At 50.1% G+C, this 19,588-nt stretch overlaps 2 protein-coding genes across 4 annotated transcripts; both read right to left on the minus strand.

The window, feature by feature from the left end:
- Window positions 1-303: 303 nt before the first annotated feature.
- On the minus strand, window positions 304-4,190 carry asf1 (histone chaperone asf1). Its single transcript, XM_037216528.1, has 3 exons — window positions 3,989-4,190; window positions 2,686-2,889; window positions 304-816 (listed from the first exon to the last, which is right to left on the minus strand). Exons 1-3 carry the CDS (start codon window positions 4,151-4,153, stop codon window positions 556-558), a joined length of 630 nt encoding a protein of 209 aa, XP_037072423.1. The 5' UTR covers window positions 4,154-4,190; the 3' UTR covers window positions 304-555.
- A 181-nt stretch (window positions 4,191-4,371) lies between these two features.
- Window positions 4,372-7,568, minus strand: LOC119093563 (GTP cyclohydrolase 1 feedback regulatory protein). 3 transcript variants are annotated; one of them, XM_037216531.1, is made up of 4 exons: window positions 7,551-7,568; window positions 5,468-5,532; window positions 4,827-4,921; window positions 4,372-4,518 (listed from the first exon to the last, which is right to left on the minus strand). In XM_037216531.1, exons 2-4 carry the CDS (start codon window positions 5,501-5,503, stop codon window positions 4,392-4,394), a joined length of 258 nt encoding a protein of 85 aa, XP_037072426.1. In that variant the 5' UTR covers window positions 5,504-5,532; window positions 7,551-7,568; the 3' UTR covers window positions 4,372-4,391. The 3 variants fall into 3 exon arrangements, with proteins under 3 accessions (XP_037072426.1, XP_037072425.1, XP_037072424.1); XM_037216530.1 differs by having other exon boundaries at window positions 7,503-7,564; XM_037216529.1 differs by having other exon boundaries at window positions 7,478-7,559.
- Between the last annotated feature and the right edge of the window lie 12,020 nt (window positions 7,569-19,588).

Here is a 19,588-nt window from a genome sequence, read left to right on the forward strand (position 1 = left end):
CACGAGAGGTACGGGAAGGTCATGTCAGCCTCCCGGCAATTTGCAGTGTTTAAGGTTCTATTTACGACGTAGCATAAAAGAAACGTAAGAACTCCACATTTTAATACACATCACAGCCGTAGGCCGCTTCGGCAGCATATATGCTATGAACAGGGGGAAGGGCCACTGGATGCGTCGTCAGACCTCCGACCGAAATGTACAGCTCCAGCCAGCGTCTCCGGTGCCGATGAACGCCGCAGGCGGCGATTATCGGTCCTCGGAGGTGGCATGCCTATTGCGCCTCGGCATCATCAACACAGCGAAGCTACGAAACGCCAAGTTTTATTAGGACACAAGCACAAACAATAAGACCAGCCAACCTGGCGGGCGGAAGATGAGACTTTGAGGACAATGGCATCCGTTGCGTAATACCGCGCTACACGTGCGTGGCACGACACGCCGTCGCCTCCACCTCCCCTCTTCGCGACACCTGGTGTCGCTTGGTCGGGACGCGGCGATAGACCGGTGGACCGCCTGCGTCCCTCTCCGATCACGAACGAAACTCTCGCGCCGCCGTTACAGCGAGAAGTCCATGAAGTCCTCGACGGGCTCGACCTTGCTAGTCGGCGAGACGGGCGCTGGCAGCTTGGCTGACAGATCGAACGTGTTCTCCTCGTCCTCGTAGCGCGGCGGCATCTGGTTGTGCACGGCCAGGTCGATGGTCGGCTTCTGCTTGACTACTTCGCCCCACTCAATCTTGAAGCGCGTGACGCGGGGGCTGGAAGCCAGGATGTTGCGCTGCATCTTGTCGAACTGTGGCTGCTCCGGTGGACTCTCCTGCCGACGCGGAGGGATGGCGTCAGACGCAGGGCGACGGCACGCCGGGCGTCAGACGCAGGGCGACGGCACGCCGGGTGTCGGACGCAGGGCGACAGCACGCCGGGTGTCGGATACAGAGCGACGGCACGCCGGGTGTCGGACGCAGGGCGACGGCACGCCAGGTGTCGGATACAGAGCGACGGCACGCCAGGTGTCGGACACAGCGACGGCGCGTCGGGTGTCGGACACAGGGCGACGGCATGCCAGGTGTCGGATACAGAGCGAGGGCACGCCGGGTTTCGGATACAGGGCGACGGCACGCCGGGTGTCGGACACAGGGCGACGGCACGCCGGGTGTCGGACACAGGGCGACGGCACGCCGGGTGTCGCACACGGAGCGACGACACACCGGGTGTTAAGACACGGAGCGACGACACACCGGGTGTTAAGACACAGCGACGACACACCGGGTGTCAGACACGGTGCGACGGCACACCGAATGTGAGACACGGTGCGACGGCACACCGGGTGCACGGGACACGGGTGACGCACGGCACAGCCAAGCAGACCAGGTTAGATACGCCATCATCACACGACAATGGCCGCAGCGATGATGATGATGATTTGGGCTTTGGGCGCACCGACTACGCTGGTCATGTGGCAATGGCCGCAGCCATTTGACCGCCCGCCGGCAGGCACGCCACTAACGCCTACAAGGGGTCCCGCCACGAGGGCACCCGACAACACGACAAACGCTGTGGGTCGGCTCCCGGGGCTGTCGGAACTCCCTACGAGTCCGTTATGGTCCTAAAGCACCAGCCAAGCCACTTTACTTCGCGGTCTACGCGAGTGGACGTGCAGGGAGTGTCCATTGGAAGCGGCCTCGCGTGAGTGGCCGTGCAGGGAGTGCCCATGGGAAGCGGCCTAGCGTGAGTGGGCGTGCAGGGAGTGTCCATGGGAAGCGGCCTAGCGTGAGTGGACGTGCAGGGAGTGTCCATGGGAAGCGGCCTAGCGTGAGTGGGCGTGCAGGGAGTGTCCATCGGAAGCGGCCTCGCGTGAGTGGACGTGCAGGGAGTGTCCATGGGAAGCGGCCTCGCGTGAGTGGACGTGCAGGGAGTGTCCATTGGAAGCGGCCTAACGTAAATGGACGTGCGAGGAGTGTCCATCGGGAGCGGCCTATAACGCCCAACACATTGACCTATTTTGAAGACATATACATGCGACACGACACAGTTATCGAACACCTGGCTGCATATAACAATGTCCCGGTGGAATGCGCGATCCGCAAACATGGCGAAGCAAATCGTTGAAAGCACCGAGTGCGTTAACTTTAAGAAATGTCGAAAGCTGCTGGAAGTTGCCACTAGCGATTCTGACAAAACTGTGCAAATAAGGTTCCCATGACGGAGGTGTAGTCTTGAATGTCATGGCATTGGACGTCTTCAGTCGGATACCATGCCTTTCTTTTGCTTTCAAGATCACCACAAGATTACTTCCGGCCTGACCCACGCCCCTGTCTGTTCAAATTTCAAATAAGACGGTATTTTTTTTAAAGTTGGAATCCAACTGGTATCTCCAGTAGCGAGAGTGTACACACTGGCTGAAAATTCGCGGGCCATGTTTATCGCCACATTGGCTGTAAGTCGCTCTCTTTTACCTCTGATTCGGGTCACAAAACTAACATAACACGGCATCAGGCTGTGTAAAGAAACAACTCCACAGGTGTACAGCATAACGGAACACTCGGAGGTTTTCGCGCAAAACATCTCATTAATGTCCGCCGCCCTGTTCCCCTCCCCCCTCCCCCTTTCGGTGACGTAACCCTGCTGGGTCCACTGCATCGGCCCCCCGGTCGCCCCACCCTAGCCAGCCGACCGTCGCGCGCACCTTCAGCTCAGGGTCCGCGTAGTCGTTGTTGACGTAGTAGCCGACGCGGACGAACTCCTGGCGCCGGTAGCTGCAGGTCAGCAGAACCACGGTCACGCCCAGCGCGTCCTGCAGCGGAATCTTGGAGGTGTCCGGGGCCGGCGCGTCGAACACGAACATGTGCCGCCCCTCCGGTACCGGGCCCACGAACACCGTGTCCAGCACCTGACGGAGGACAGGGTCTGTAGCATGTGCCACCCCTCCAGCACCGGGCCCACGAACACCGTGTCCAGCACCTGACGGAGGACAGGGCCTGCAACACGTGCCACCCCTCCAGCACCGGGCCCACGAACACCGTGTCCAGCACCTGACGGAGGACAGGGCCTGCAACACGTGCCACCCCTCCAGCACCGGGCCCACGAACACCGTGTCCAGCACCTGACGGAGGACAGGGCCTGTAACATGTGCCGCCCCTCCGGTACCGGGCCCACGAACACCGTGTCCAGCACCTGACGGAGGACAGGGTCTGTAGCATGTGCCACCCCTCCAGCACCGGGCCCACGAACACCGTGTCCAGCACCTGACGGAGGACAAGGTTTGTAACATGTGCCGCCCCTCCGGTACCGGGCCCACGAACACCGTGTCTCTAAAACTGAGTTTGTCCGGGCGGCTCCGTTGGTTGGAGCGCCTATATTCGGATTCAGCCACCTGTGGCTGGCCGGTTAACGTCGCTTAAAGCACTCGTTATCTGCTCCGGACTGCGGCGGCCTGCGGTCCGTGGCAGCGGCTGCCATTTCAGTCAGGTGGCATCAAAGGGCAGGATGGATCGTGCCGAGCATTGCGACACGTTAAACTTTTGCCACGGAATTCTGCCGGCTATCTGGAACTTAACGATCGAATTGCGGGATCAAGCCTAATGCAACAAGCGCTGCAATGTCAGGGCTCTGGTTCCAGAAATTCATCCATTCGGCAAGATTTGGACGAATTTCTAGTCAGAACCACTAAGCCTTTGAGGAACAAACAATATAGAAGACTATGGCGGTTCAGCATTCCCACCGGTTTTCGCCTCTTTTTACCAGTAAAATCCAGAAAGTGGCCAGAAACTGGTTTGCCGTCCGAAATAATAGCTCCCGTGACCACAATGACTTGGTAGCTGAAAATGGGATATTAATTATGTGCCAAGGAAAAGTGGCATATGGAAAAGAAAAATAGCATCTTATTCAACTAAAGCCTTTTACAAAGCATCTCATCACACGTATCAGCATGTCTTGCTGCCGTCCTACGATGCAGGTTCGCCCCAGTGTCGCCCCTTACGTCCGCTCACCTGGTCATGCTCCTCGCTCTCCGCCGAGCCCACATAAATGATCTTCCACTCGAGATCCTCGGGCAGCGCCTCGATCGCCTCGAAGGTGATCTCGAACTTGAACGGCGAGAAGAACTGCGCCGGGTTGTCCAGCAGGCTGACGTTCGTAATGTGCACCTTCGCCATAGCGGCCGACCCCCACCGAAAGACTACCACCAGAGTAGAGATCACCGTCCCCCAACACCGTTCCCTCTCTACCGTGGCCCGCGAGAGGCGCTGCTCTCCCTGAGCGCACCTCCGCGCCGCTGCGTCGCGCGCGCGCCGCCGCCGCGGGGGTTAGTGCGCGCTGTCGGTGCGGCTGGGTTAGTGGGCGGTGCCGCGCGGCGCTGCTCGCTTTCCGGCGGCTCGACGCAGCGACGGCCGACTACTGGGCGCTGTGCAGCGTCCAGATGATCGTCTGGGAGGCGCCCGTCACGGCCACCACCTTCCAGCCCTTGAGCTCGAGCTTGTCGAGCACCACCCGCGGACAGTCGGCGCACTGGTACACCTGACTGGCGGCACACAACGATCAGCGTCGATCAGCGACAGCGGGGCCGCATCCGAGCAGGGACTGGCTGACGGCTCTGAGCTGGCGGAAACAGATACCCTGAGGGGACGAATTTATCTAAAAAAAACTTTCAATACATTTCCAGGAGTAACTGACGACCATGAAGGGTGATGTTTGTGGCGATGTTCGTGCGACAAGGGAAACATTTCTGCCAAAACCACTGACAGCAGAAGGAGCTAAAGTGACGTAATCAAGGACACAACGATGCCAGTCTCACCCTTGGTCACTTATGACCACACGCATGATACTTACAAATCGTTGCCAACCTCGTTTTTCTTCTCGGCTCCGAGAAAAGCCATCAACTCCGGGTCCGCGTTTTCATCTCCGACAATGGTGGGACCAGACTCCTGAAAGCAGAGCAGCGCGCCCTGGTAACGCCTTTGGAGCAAATCACCTCAGTGGCATGCAATGATATGCAAGAATATGAGGTGGGGCAAACAATGGCTACAACCTCTGAAAAGCAGCCCATTCGGCAGACTATGGCTTGATCTTGTCAGATGCATATAGAGTGCTGTTAAAGTCACGGAAGAAGCTAGACCAATAAGGTACAGGAACCATAATGATAGAAGTCTGTCAAGTGACTGCAACCCTAAAACAGTTGCATGAAACTGGAATATACACTGTCTATTAGTGAATCATGTGTGCAAAATGTGTCACTGAAATAAACCACTCCAGTTTGCACGAACAGGTAATTGTGTTGCAGTTGTATCACCCACTTCATTCTACTGATGTTTCATTATCATGTGAGTGTGAAAGTGCTTGCACTGTTCAGCACTGGCCAATATTTAGTGCATTTTTCACCACCTGGTGAAGCATCCATGGTCTTTAAATGGGGACATGTATTGGTTAATCACGGACCATACCAAGATTACACCTAATAATGGGGTGCTCACCAGTCTGATCAGAGTAGAAATCATAAGATAAGGCATGGTTAATGTGCAGCACACAGTATCAGCCCCTGCAATGGGAAAGATGTCACACAGCGGGACATAGTGAGTAACCACAAACTGGCCAGTTATGGGAGTGAAGGCAGCGGCAGCAGCAGCTGAACTATGCTGTGTCCCGTCAGGCTTCATCTGCAGTCAAACCATGCAACTTCGGGCCCATACATCCAGTAATGATATACTCCCATATGTTTTGGTTGGCCCCAGTATGACAGTCACTCATTCCAATGCTTGCATAATCTGTCCACATAGCTCAGTTGGTGACCGTGACTGCCTTCTGATCTACCCATCTGTGCCAGGGTGGGTTTGAGTCACTTTAGGTATGAGCTATCTGTCCTTGACAGATGTGGCCTGCAGCTGGTGGTAGCAACCACTCTCAGGGTTAGGTGGCACCAGGGGGCAGGATGGACATGCCAAGCATTGTGGCAGGTTTTTGCCAACAACTTGTGTTGTTGACCTCAAATTGCATGGCTAAATGGCAGGAGTCAGAGCTCACACAACATTAACTGCTTAAAATGGATTCTGATACCAGAGATACATCCATTCAGAAGGTCTGCACCCAGCTTTTAAAAATATGTGTAATAATGTCACTGTGAGTGGAGAATACCAGTATCAAGTTCCCGGCACTTGTGATTGGTATCATCTACATTACTTGTTGGTTTTGGTGTTTCAAAACTTAGCCTAAATTTTCATAACATTGCACAGTACAGTGACCATAAGCAAGGCACCTATGCTTAAAACCACTGTTAGGTCATACAGTAAGCAACACCAGTAACACAAAAGGTTACAGACAGTGTCATGTTTAAGCTGGGTGTTTGGGAAACCAAAGGCATGGCATTTGATTCACTGAGGTGCCCACCCTTCCTGCCAAGGTGGGAGGCAGCTATAGCCATATAGCCCAAGCAACAGGTTGCATCAGAAAGCCCAATACAATGACACAGATAAGGCAGTTTGCACCAACAGACAATCACTAGCATTAGCAGACAAAGAACTTTTAATCTCTCATGTTCTCATACCCACATGGGACTACAAGCCTTAGCTTGTTCCAAGGGGCATGCCATATGCTGAGCTTGGCGTTCTGTGCTGATGCAGCGGTAGCAAAATGTGAATGTTTTGTGAACTGGAAAAAATATTATTCTTGTATTTGTTTGTACACCACCAACTTGTGGACAACTGCATCCAAAATTTGTTTGATTAAGGTGTGAACTATTATCTCACATGTTGTAAGACAGCACATGAGAAATTATTTGCATACAAAGTTTAAATAAAGGACATCAAGAGAATACCAATACCAGTAATGAGATACTAGGATGACCAGATCAATATCTTTGAAGCAATAAATATCAAATATGAGCATATGCCTGCCTTCCATCCCTCCTCTCTCCCCCTCCCCTTTCATGAGCACCCCATACATAACAAACCAGCTTCCAATAGTGTACCAGTTAATGCCTAACCGCAACTGTGGAATACCACACTGAAATTATAGGTAGCATAATCATCTACCCTTGCTTCCTCTTGGCTTTTAAAATAATGACCTGGTGATCCCTATCACATTTCCTACTTCAAAATTCACTATCATTCAATTTGTATTTGCATTTCATTCCACACTAACATCTCCAAGTATGCACTACCACTGCCACACATATTCCACATTTTGCCCAAAAGGGTGGAGGTGCATCTAACATGCACTGAACAGAATTGCCCATGCACAAACATTTTATACAATTGTTACATCTCCTTGACGACTGTGCCAGGAGCCAGCTTCCATGGCAAGAATGCCCAAATTTGTCTAAATCAGATTTAAGGACATCATATGTACTAAGTAAACTGAAGCACCGTAGGCCAGCGCTGAAAGGACCGCGACAACGCGGGGACCTAGTGCGCTGCGCAAGTAGATAAGAATGAAGGAAGAAGTCAAAAATATGTGCACATGTTAAGGACCAAGCACACCAGACATACACACGACAAACCGCTCCGAAATCACCAATGCAGCCAGGCCGGACGTTGAACCGCAAGCAACCCTCACACCCACACAGCAGTTTTGGCGCCTTTTGCGCACTGCGCCACAAGGAAGCACACGCACATACACGTACAAAGTGTTTTCGGCGCGAAATGCTAAGCTCAGCTAATCTGCTGCTAATATTTTGCAGCAAGCTGACACAATATGGCCTTTGATAGTGGCAATAGCCATGCCATTAGGATGCATAGACAGCTGTGAAATATGGTTTTGCATTACGCGAGGCACATTCATGAGTAAATTCCACGCTGATTCTGGGGGGAGCCATAAAAAGTTCCGGATCGCAGTGTCCAGTGTTCATATCGTCCAAGATCGCAGCATCCAGTGTTCATAACGTCCAGAAAATGTCCAATTCCGTGCCCATTCGGGTGTTCATAAGGTCCAGGGACGCAAAGTCCAGAGTCGCAAAGTTCAGAGTCATAAAGTCAAGTGTTCAAAACGTCCAGTATCCATGGCAACCAGGGCTAGATTGGATTCCAGCCGCTAGATAACACTACAGAAGCATCTTTGAGTCCTGCCGCTATTTCCCTATTTTGTCAACAGATTGCACAGCCAATCTAGCACTGTACTGATGATCGCATGATGCGTACAGTCAAGCATGGTTACCATAAATTACCTAGACGCCTGGCGGCCGTGTCCGGCCTGGGTATGGCCGCGCCCCGGGGCTCACCGGCAGACTGGGCGCAGATGCGCCGGGCGACGGCGCGGCCGGAGACATAGCCGGCGGCGCAGGCTCGGCAGGGACCGCTGTGCCCGAGGAGTAAGCGGGCTCTCCCGCCCCGCCGCTGCTGCCTGAGTCCCAAATGTCAGGGTACACTCGGTTACTCAGGGGCTCTTCATATTGGTATCGGGTTATTTCCACCTGCTTGGAGGACCCCGTGCTGTTGCTGGGGCCCCATATAAGGTAACGCTCCGAAGCACTCGATGCTCAGGGGCCCTCTTCATTGACCTATGGCTCTTTTCCTTTTTGAGCTTATTTGCTGAGGACCCTTCACTCGTCAGAGCTCTCTCTGTTAACCTGCCCGGGCACTCTTGATCACACAGGGGCATTAGTTCATGTACACTGATCTTCGGCTAATGCCCATTGTTCAGGAGATTATGTACTTCGGCCGGACCCTACATGTTAGCCTGCCAGGGTGCTCCCGATCGTTCAAATGTCTTACCATATTGGTGTTAGATTCTTCTCGCTTGTTATGAGGACCCTTGACTGTTCATTGGAGCTTTTTTGTTGGCCTGCCACGGCAGTTTCGATTGCTCAGGTGCCGTCTTTATTGGTCTCGGGTTTTCCATATTATAGGAGGGCCTACGGCATTGACGGGGACCTAAATCTTGATAATTGTTATTGGGGCTTTACCTCTTACCGACTGACGACTGAATTTGCGGCTATGTCGATCACGCCGATGAATTCGTTATTGTCATTGTCGAACATAATTTTACACGCCGCCGACGTTGTGCATCTTATTCCATTGTTTCTTGAATTTGTGACGATTATTATACCTGTACGTAACGTTTTGATATATGTTTTAAAGGATAGGATATTCTGTATTCTCTTGCAACAAACAAAGGCAAAAACTCTGTATTAGTCCTCAGCTATCAGCTGATCTCATCAACTACCCGGCTATCCGTGTATAAGCTGGGAGTCAGGGTCGTGCTTGATTTTGATGGCATTTAGCACCCAATTTAAGTGCATGCTGCCATGTTTTCTTCGAAATGCTTCGCCTTAAAATGACACAATCCGCCATGATCCGACGAAGATGAACAGCCTCCATGTATTTGCATACAAAGCACGCCTAGTTTTCTGGGACTGCGCGCAGTAAACTAGGTTCCCGTATACGAACTGGATATAGTAAGAATATTCAAACTTAATGGCCGGAATACGAATATTTTTAGTTGATGCGGCCCTGAAGTCTAAGGAGCTCACAAAGTAAGAGGACTTCTCCAGTTGTCTAGCATTTTCGAAGTGTACATGTGTGGAGTTAGTTACCGTGAAGTTTTTACTACTTCATTTACATACTTCTTCGTGAAGTTAGTTACCGTGAAGTTTTTACTAAGTTACCACTTAGTTACCGTGAAGTTTTCTGCTTCCGATCACTACGACATGGTGTCATGTTAGTTCTGGACGGTGCTTTTGACCTAATCGGACATAGCGTTTAATAATGGTGTATGCATATATATATATATATATATATATATATATATGTATATATATATATATATATATATATATATACATATAGATGCTTTTATGACGACAGACACACGAAGCTCGCAGAACTTGCACGGTATATGACTGGTGACTGACTCTTCTATATATCTGGCCCTTCATTTCATTTCGGCACCCTAAACACTTTAAATCAGAGCACAAAACACGAGCATGCAAACCTATAATAAATATTTCACTGGACAGCACTCACTGCCGTTTTGACTTGGCAACAACAAACAATTACTTAGCCCTGCAGAATAAATTATTAGCACCACAAACTGTGAATAACATAATAAACACAGCAAATCACAACACTGCATGCCAACCATCCCATACTCGCGCCATTCATCAGTGTCTTGTTCCTTGTCTAAGTGATTTACTTGTGATGCTGCTCCAAAGAGATAATTCAGTAGTTTGATTCATTTCTTTGTGTAGAAGTCGTTTGTCGTCATGAATGAGAAATGCACCTAGAATGTTGAGTTTCATTGTTTTGTGTGTGGATGATAAAATTGCATTTTTTATGTAAGCGCTCGGCGCGCGAGGAGAGTATTGTGGCCGGGCTGTACATGATTCCTTGGTGACCCCTCCGTGAGACGCTCTGTGAGACGTCGGAAAAATGTTGTAGTTACACCACTGCAAGCATACGGAACCTTGCAGCAACACCTGACAGCGGTCAACAGGCGGGTGGAAATGACCACGTACCGAAATCGGTACTTTCCAACGCTTTATGAAGTCAATGGGCATGCGTGTAATGGCAAGACACAAGGACGTAATCTCTCTTGCTCGTAATTCTGCAGCTGCTGAACCCGTTCAGAGAATCAACTGGTCAGCCAACTAAATTGCATTGATGAAACCTTCTGGTCAGCAGCTGAAGGCATTACGTTCCACCCTGGGATCCCCAGCGGCTTTCAGTCTAGTGATAGCCCACAGGACCGCGCAGACCCTTTGGAAGGATGCATCACAACCGGTCCCCTCCTCGATACGGCTGGCCCTCTAACTGAGACATCCCGCAACGGATCGGCGCAGGGGCCTTGGCTGATGCAAACAGACTCTTTACTGGCACAGGAAGTCCAATAATTGGCACCGAGACACTAATTCGCCTTATCGGTCCCTGGTTGAAATGGTGCAGAGGATCCCTCGTCCGGTTCTGGTGTCCCTGGCTGGCACAGACCTCTCCACTCTCTCATTGTACATGGGAATCCCCTTTTGTCATTTTTCATGAATTCTTTCGTTGTCAGGAGGGTCCAGACCAGCACAATAGGCTCTTTGACATGAGCCCATCATCGTCCCTTTGCAGCAAATGTGCTCCTGGTTGGGGCTCATTGTCGACACATGGTCTCTTGCTTGGGACTGTGGTCACTGACCAGCAATGAGGGTCCTTCATTGTTTCAGGTGTCCCGACAAATGTAGGACGCCTTCTAATTGGCATTTAGAGATCTTGGCCTTGTCTCTGCTCGGGGAATAACCGCTACGCTCCAGAATAGCACTGAACTGACCGTTCGATATGGATGTTCTCAGTCAGTTGCTTCAAAAAGAAACACAGTCGCACGGGTCTCCGATCAGTACTGGAGCTACTCTTACATTTGAGCGTCCGGTCTTTAGGCTGTGATTCCTCCATACAACCTCTGGCCTGCCCTTCGGACCCTTTAATGGGGCTCTTGATCTTCGGCCCCAAGGGACCAAAAAGCACCTTCGGAACCCATGGGACACTTGGAGCCTAAGGAGGAGGTTGAGGGAGGCGTGCTTAATTCGGTTCCCCGCGAAATTGAAGCTTTAGGGGCCATTTTAAGTGCCCCTGGAATCTTCCACCGCCTTAAAATGGATGTTTGGGCCGATTATGGTGTTCCAATTTAAATTGGGGGCTCATGAAATAAATGTTATGATGCGCCGCAATCAAAGTTCTTGCTGCCCTTTCACCAAAGGAGCCGAACCGGGATTTTAACAGTGTAGGGCAGGGCATTTGTGGTGCCCCTGTATTTCGGTGCCCCTTGAAAAGGAAGTTTTGGGCCGCCTTCAATCGCTCTTTCAATCACCCACTTGCATTTGGTGTCTCAAAGAAGTAAATGCAATGGTGGTCCGAAAGAAGGGTGTCGCTTCGCCGAATGGGCCGATGCAGGATTTCGGTAATGGAGAAGTACGGGCACTGTGATGACGCGTCGTAAGGCCCCAATGACAACGGAGGCTGTTGGTGCCTGTTTCCTTGAACAGGGTGCCCATTCCCTGAACGGTCCGATTCAGAATGTTTCCAAAGTGAAGGGCACATCGATTGTAATGCTGCTGAATTTTGGCGCCCTTTTAATTACGGTTTGGGGATTTGTAAATGGCCCGCTTTGATTTAGCACCATTGGCAATCAAGATGATATCGCCCCGTAAGGATGATTTTTGCGCCTCCTTGCCCATAGGTCCGATCCAGGACTTAATCAGTACGGAAAGCTCAACATAGTTGTGCCCCTGGAGTTAATGACTCTTTCAGAATACAGGGTTAGGGCACTTTCTGGTACTCTCTGGAATTGGGTGCTTCTTGAAAACAAAGGTTATGTTGTTTTATGTCAAATTATGTCAAATCCCCGAAATGAAGGATTTGGTGCTACCTCATTACATGGGCCGACGAAGGGTTTCGTCGAGACCACGGCACGAACGTCGTGGTGCCCCTGCAACTTGGTGTCTCATAAAAATGTCGGTTATGTGGTTCCGAAATGAAGGTATTGTTGCCCTTTTGCGATGAAATTTGGTGCCTCTTCAGGGCATCCAAAACCCCTTGGGCCCAAGAGGGAGAAGACTCGACTCGACGCGAAGAATCGTCCTTGATTTGTGGTGCCTGAGGAAGTGTGTGCCTCTGGAAAATTAAAGATAATATATCCTGTAATGAAGTTTTTTTGGTGCTCTCTCGTGGAACAGGCAGATCTAGAATTTTGCAAGCGTGAAAGGCATAGATATTGTGATGTCCATGGATTTTCAATGCTGTTTAAAGCCAAAGCTTTGGGAAATTTGAGTTGCCCATTTAGATAGAGGGGCTCTTTAAAATAAAGATTATGGTGTCGCGAAACGAAAGTTATGGTGCTACAAACTGACCATTTCGGTGCCCCCTAGCCCAAGGGGCCAGTCCATGATTTCGTCTGGGTAGGAGGCACAACACTGCTGCATCCCTAAAATTTGGTGCCCTCAGAAAATGAAGGGTTTAGGCCGGTTATGGTGTACCCGGATTTCAGTGCTTATCGAAAATAGATATTTTTGGTCATTTATGATGCCTGTGAAATTTTGGGGTCTTTTGAAAATAAAAGCTATGTGGGTACGAAACGAAGATTTTGCTGCCCATTCCCCATGACGTTTTGTTGCCCCCTCACCCCAAGAGGCACGGGGCATAGCCCAATCCAATCCCCACCCCCTACCGCTCTGGATCCACCATTGGTCAAGGTCGGTTCACATGACGCACCTCATTGCCTCATCGCCTCAAAGCGTAGCCCGTTATTTCTTCCTAACTTGTCATTCGGCTCCTCGCGTAAGCCCCATTTATGTCACATTGGTATGGATCTGAATATATACTGTGTTGTATTTCTGACTGCAGAACCCAATTCTATGTTCCGAAAAGTGTTGTTTATACATATCATGTAGCTGGTGCCTCCTTCGCACGAGACATGTGTACTGGGCCATGCTGCCTCTAAACTCTCCCCACGCAGGCTCTAAGCGCACGTCTCCTTCAAGTCAACAGATACCCACCAGTGGTTCAGGTACGCGCGCGAACAAGTACGCACGCTGTGTTGCTACATACTGTGTTGCTGCTGGACGCATATTACATACTGCATCGCTCATATATATATATATATATATATATATATATATATATATATATAAAGCTATATCTGTATCGTGGTTGTGCTTTCCTTGACCTTATGCGAAGTCTGGTTCACCGACATCTGACTTGCGCGGTTGCGGCCATCGTTGGCCTTGGCCGATCAGCTGATCGCTCGCGCCATTTCATTCGCGCCAGATGCCTGTTGTCAAGCGCGTGAAGTTCGGCGCGTGTATGAAAATGTTCTAATGGCATTCATAATTGGTCGGACGGGGACGTTTCCCGCTTTGAGTTTCTCAAGTGCCGTAGTCGTCGAGTACCAGGACCCAGGACAGATCACGACTTGTCGCGTGGGAGTTGGTTTGCGGAGGCGGGCTCAGTGTGAGATGAAACGAGGAGCAAGTAAGTACGAAGTAAGCAAACATTCTTGCTTCACATGGTTGCAATTGTCGACAAAATAAGGATCATCTTTTCACAAAACATCATTGCCGATATCCAATGCAGCAATAAGACAATGTGTACGACAGCGAGAATAGGTACTTACACATGCGTACGACATAACACACGCAAAAGGAATATCGCCGTCAACCACATATTTCTAAGCACCACATGATATGAATTCACACATTCGTACTCTATTTCTGGTCACACATATCTCCCGATATATACTTCCGTTCACAACTAGGCATGATATTACGGGGACCAGAAAAAATGTGAGAAGAAGCGCAAATGCACGGTATGCTGTCATCTTAACCGAGGCATACATCAGAGAAAACCTGCCTCCGCCTGAAATGGCGGAAAAATCAAATTAAATGGCCAAACCTGCCGCCACCTTTCTGCCTACCGGCCACTTTTGCATCTCCCGTTTCAAGAGCATTTGTAGCATGCCCCACACACTGGGCTTGCCGTAAACGCACTGTATGCCCCTACATTCATTATTAAAGACTTAGCAAAGCGATGAAAGGAGCTGAACATATTGAAAGCTATTATGATCATATTCAAATTACACACCCGTATCTTTGCTATATTTACTTCGGTCTTCTGTCTTCACTGCAGTTCGTCTTACGCGATAACAGCGACCGGTTGCCTTGGTCTATCATCTTATCGTTCGCGCCATTTTCATTCGCGCCAACTTGCCTGTCGCCAAGCGCGTGCGAACAGTCTGGCGCGTCAATCAAGATGTTCTCGTTGTTCGGACGGGGAAAGTTTCGCGAGCATCGGAACCTTTCGGAGCCAGCCCATGGGCAGAGCACAGCTTGTTGCGAGAGACTTGGTCTTTTGGGACGGGGTCAGCGTGAGGTCAAGCTAGGAGCAAGCAATTATGGAAGGAAGCAAGCATTATTTTTGTCCTGTTTTTCCCGCTATGGCTTCAGTTATTAGCAGCAAAACATTTTGCAAAACATTATTAGCAAAATGTTTAACCCTGCTCATGATAGGCGGTGATTATGGCACGTGTTTTGATGCCAAAACAGGTTCCTAGATTTTCCGGTTTCGGAGCAGCGGCAGTTTGTGATGAGCACTCGACGGCGATCTATGGCTGGTTCAGGCAGCGGGCGGCAAGATAATTGCGCTGCAGAATGTACTCAGAATTGAACAAGACACACGCCAATTCAAGGTTCGTGACATTGCAAGGCTTGTTCTCTTAAACATAACATAAAGCTGCAAAGTATGGTTTTCTGTAAAATTTGACCTTTGACCCGCCAACAACACAAAAACTAGTACCAATCGTGAAATCGTGTTCAGAACAATATACTGCTGTTCTCGGCAAGCTCTATCTTCATCAGCTTGGAAACGCCGGGGGAGGGTCACATCAACACATCACATCAACTCCCCCTAGCAGTCCGAGTTACGCAAAACGGCGAATCAGGGCTGTGGTTAAGACATACAGCGGGCATAGGCACTTAAGCATACGTACAACGCACATGCAGAAGAGTATTACTGTCAGTCACATATTTCCTGAGCGTAACATCACATGAATCCACACATTTGCACTCCGATCTGTGGGTACCAAAGCTGTCCCGTTGTGTCACTCCGGCCATAATTCGGCCAGATTTTCCGGAGGCTAGACAATCTTTGCAAGAAACAGAAAATTGAACGATATGCTGTTATTTTCACCGAAAGAGTCATCTTAATAACTTGTCACCGTCAATCATGAAAACATATATGATGCATGTAAGCATCTGGCGTGGCAGTGTTTTTCAGACATAAGTATTTTTGAGGGTGTATTCGCATTGAGACGCATCATCGCATCGCATTCGCATCGCACATTCGCCATGAGACTATCGTTAGTGAACGGGGACACGCACTTAAGCTAATTTTCGATAACAAATCCGATCAACTTACCCACAATGGCCCTTTGTCTTGGCCAATTCTGAACCACTACCTGGCGCGAAATCTGATGCATGACTTAACCGCACGTCCCGACTGAGCGGCCAGAGGGGGGTCCACGAGTTTACCAGAGAGGGCTTCTTGGACTGCTAGACGCTGCTACGGTATCGCCAGAATTTGTATTTGACAATATTTTTGCTCTTCTCATTCAGTACGGTCATTTTCTTGGACTTCACGGTTCCAAAAAGAGCTCCTCCCAAGGAGTTCTTGGACCCCTCGCCCTTCTCCCCCCCCCCCTCGCCCTTCAACAGTCAGACCCCAATAGAGTTTTCAGCCAAGACTTGAGACCCCATACATTTCTCGATTGGGGCTGAAGGACCTTTCCGTCCCCTTTCAGATTGACAATCGGTAACTATTACTACACATAACACATTGGTCCCCTCTCTGACGCCGCAGGCCCTCTGACCGGGATGGTTGACCCTGGATCAACTCGGTGTCACTCACCGATTCAGAAAGGTCCCAAGAGTAGCGGGTTTAATAAATAGTACAGGGATCCCAGATCGACGCATTTGGGCCCTAGAGAAAGCGGGCAGAGGGGCCCTGTCCGCTGCTGGTTCTTGACTAACATGAGGCTCTTCCATTAATCCGCCCGTGAAGGAGGAGGGGGGGGGGGGAGGGGGGGCGGCTCCGGTCCAGCACGAGCGAGATTCCGAGATGTCCGACACGTCCGGATGTCCGGTCTGCCGGGACATGTACCACGTCGAACCGAGTGAAACCGAGTCAGGGGCCTCTGGTTCTGACGCGAAGATGGCGGCGTGACCGACTGAGCTGGCAGTGTTTCGACCGCGGACGGGCTGCCCCAGGCACAGGCCTGGCGCGCGTGTGGCGTGGTTCGATTCTTGGGCGAGGGACGGCGTGCGCGTGAATGCGTTCTTTTTTTGGCAGTCGGACTGCCTCGTCCGCCGCGGGCGTGGCTGCTGGCCGGGCTGTCGAGCTGGGCAGCCTCTGGGCTGGGCTGTGTGTTCCAGCTCCGCGTCCAACCGATTGCACATTGTTATTCCCACATATCCTAGTGATTGAGCCAAGGCATTGTCTGTAAATTTGGCTTGCGGCGGTTTGTTTGTCGGGACGAGCTGTAATACCGATTGGGGCTTTACGTCTCACCGGCTGCTATGGCTATTTCGAAGCGGAACGCCTCTATTACGCATTTATCAGACATTAGGTACGTGGGATGCCGTAGCGGTGTGGCCAGGACTCCATCCCAGGATAAAAAAGTCCAGAGATGAACACCCTAACCACTAACCACCATGCCACCATTGCCTCTCTCCGGTGCGAACTGCACCCGTCTCGATAAACTCCAGACTGGTGTTGCTGGACCCCAAGTTCTATACTTAGGAGGTTCTGAAGCGTAGAAGGAAGAAAGCATGTCAAGATTGATGAAGTGGATGGCAAATACAAGCTCACGATTCTCCCAATTCATTCAGCTTATCCATCGCAAACCAGCTCAGTCACATACATTTTGTTCCGCTGTTTAGATGGTGAATCAACATCGCCTTTAAGCGCTGCAGGTGCGTAGTGTTTTGCGTGATGTTTGGCGAGCAGTTGAATACATTAACAGTCGAAATTTCCTTTTTTATTTCCTATTTACTTGCAACCAGGAGTGCGGTTCCCTATTCAGCTGCAGGGCTTTCACCCCTCGCCGTAACTTGGGTCACAGCCGGCAAATTTGTGAGAAAGTGAGTCAAATTCGGAGAGAAACCAGTTTGTTGGCATATTATCAATGTACTCTTCGTTGTATTTTCATCGCTCAGGCAACCAACTTATTTTGGTAAACCACGCCCGTTTAAAACGTACTTAATCGAAGAAACGAGTAGGTTGAGGCATTGAACGTGTCTTACCAGGGAGTAGTATCCGGATTCCGCTGATGAGACAGTCCGCACCCGCTCTCTTTGAGAGTAAAGGCATGTATAATTCAGATCAAGCCCCGTTTGTAGGAGCGTGTGAAAGAATTTACAATTAGAGGAAGGAGGGGAATCAGTCAAATAAAATCACTAACGATATAGGTTAGCGTGCCAGAGGCTGGAGATCTATATGCGCGCCTACCTGGAACAGACACCGAATCAGCGAGCCTTACACATCAGTCAAGTCCTTCAAAAAAAAGAGAAACACCACCAACACAAACAGTAAATAATGGAACCAAATACCGCGGAGAATCTTATCGATATCCCACAATACCAAACAGCAGGCAACTCGACAAGTGCTTTCTACAATTACCGTGCAGCTACTGCCGAATGGCTAGCTATTTCCGCTGCCACCAGGCAGGGATCAAAGTTTTGAATTCTTTAATGCGCCTGCTGCCAAGGTCATGCTGACGCGGCAAAGTTTGTGCGCTCAAACAAAACGTTGTCCATATCCGTGCGCAGTGGTTTAACTGAGCAGCACTGTACCGCGTGACGTCACTCGTCGGCTGAGGCTGGCGAAATCGGCTCCGGTGGCCCTCTATCAGGCAATATCCGAATCATTATGTTAAGTGTTGTGAGGAAGTGGGACAGTCCCCCAAACCGTGGATCTCACGCACGTTGGGTTTTATGAACACTGGATTCTATGAACACCGGGCTTTATGATTCTCCTCTGTTTAGGGGTTTTGGACGTTTTCTGGGTGTTGTGAACGCTGGATGCTGCAATTCTGGACATTTTTACCACTGGGCTTTGTGAACTCTGGACGTTTCAATACACACCCCATTCCGGTCAACTTTACTTCAATGTCACTGCTTTGCCTCTTGGCAAAGAAGGGACAAATGCAGAATTCCGTATTGGGGTGTATAACAACAAAATCACACAAAAAGGCGCTAAGTCTGCTGAGGGAGCACAACCTTCTGCGGTGCATGAATATATATATATATATATATATATATATATATATATATATATATATATAGTATCAGATGTTCCGGGTCCTATAGCTGGGTAGTGGCATACGCGATAGAAAACCTCACTCCATTCCGGCGCGAGCTTAATGTAAGCCGTGGAGCTCGGCTATTCGGGGCACTCCGCACGCTGCAGGGATGACAATTTTTGCAAATGATTGGGAAATCCAAGCTGAGCGCCCGATGATCTACCCACACCTTTTTTTGGCCGACAAAGCTCAATTTTTGATGAAAGGAGACTCATGTTGTGAATTTGATCATCTACAATAGTTTTTAATTTAAGCAGCATAAGGCATGCAGGGGTGGATTCAGAGGGCCCTCTGGTTCAAATCTCCAAGGATTTTTGTCTCCATGGCCTTCTAAAAGTCAACGAAGGTTACACTTAAATAAACACCAGTAACGGCTTGCTTACATCAGGAATCTAGGTTCAAGGCGGCTGCATGAAGAGGTTTGGGGGCACTTGGGACACCAATCAGGAGTTTGACCATGTTTTACCTTAGTTTGTCCGAAGGTCATTACCTGGGCACCTCAACTTTGGATACGTGAATTTAAATACAGGCTTACCCAAGGGTGAAACTTTGTATCACTTTGGCGGCTACGCCCCTCCCTCCAACATTGAGCTGCCTCCCGTCCCCCCAATTCTGGGCTGCTTCCCAACATTTGGCTGTGCCCCCCTTTATTTGGCTGGGTCTTCACATTGTGGAACCTGGCTCCCGACAACCTACCAAATTTTTGCAGTGAAGATAAGTTGTGATTTTGTAGTGACTCATGATTTGGTAATGAAGAAAAACCCATATAACACAAC

This window comes from Pollicipes pollicipes, unplaced genomic scaffold (genome assembly GCF_011947565.3).
Source record: "Pollicipes pollicipes isolate AB1234 unplaced genomic scaffold, Ppol_2.1 Scaffold_4002;HRSCAF=4701_pilon_pilon_pilon, whole genome shotgun sequence".
NCBI classification, from domain to species: Eukaryota; Metazoa; Arthropoda; class Thecostraca; order Pollicipedomorpha; family Pollicipedidae; genus Pollicipes; species Pollicipes pollicipes.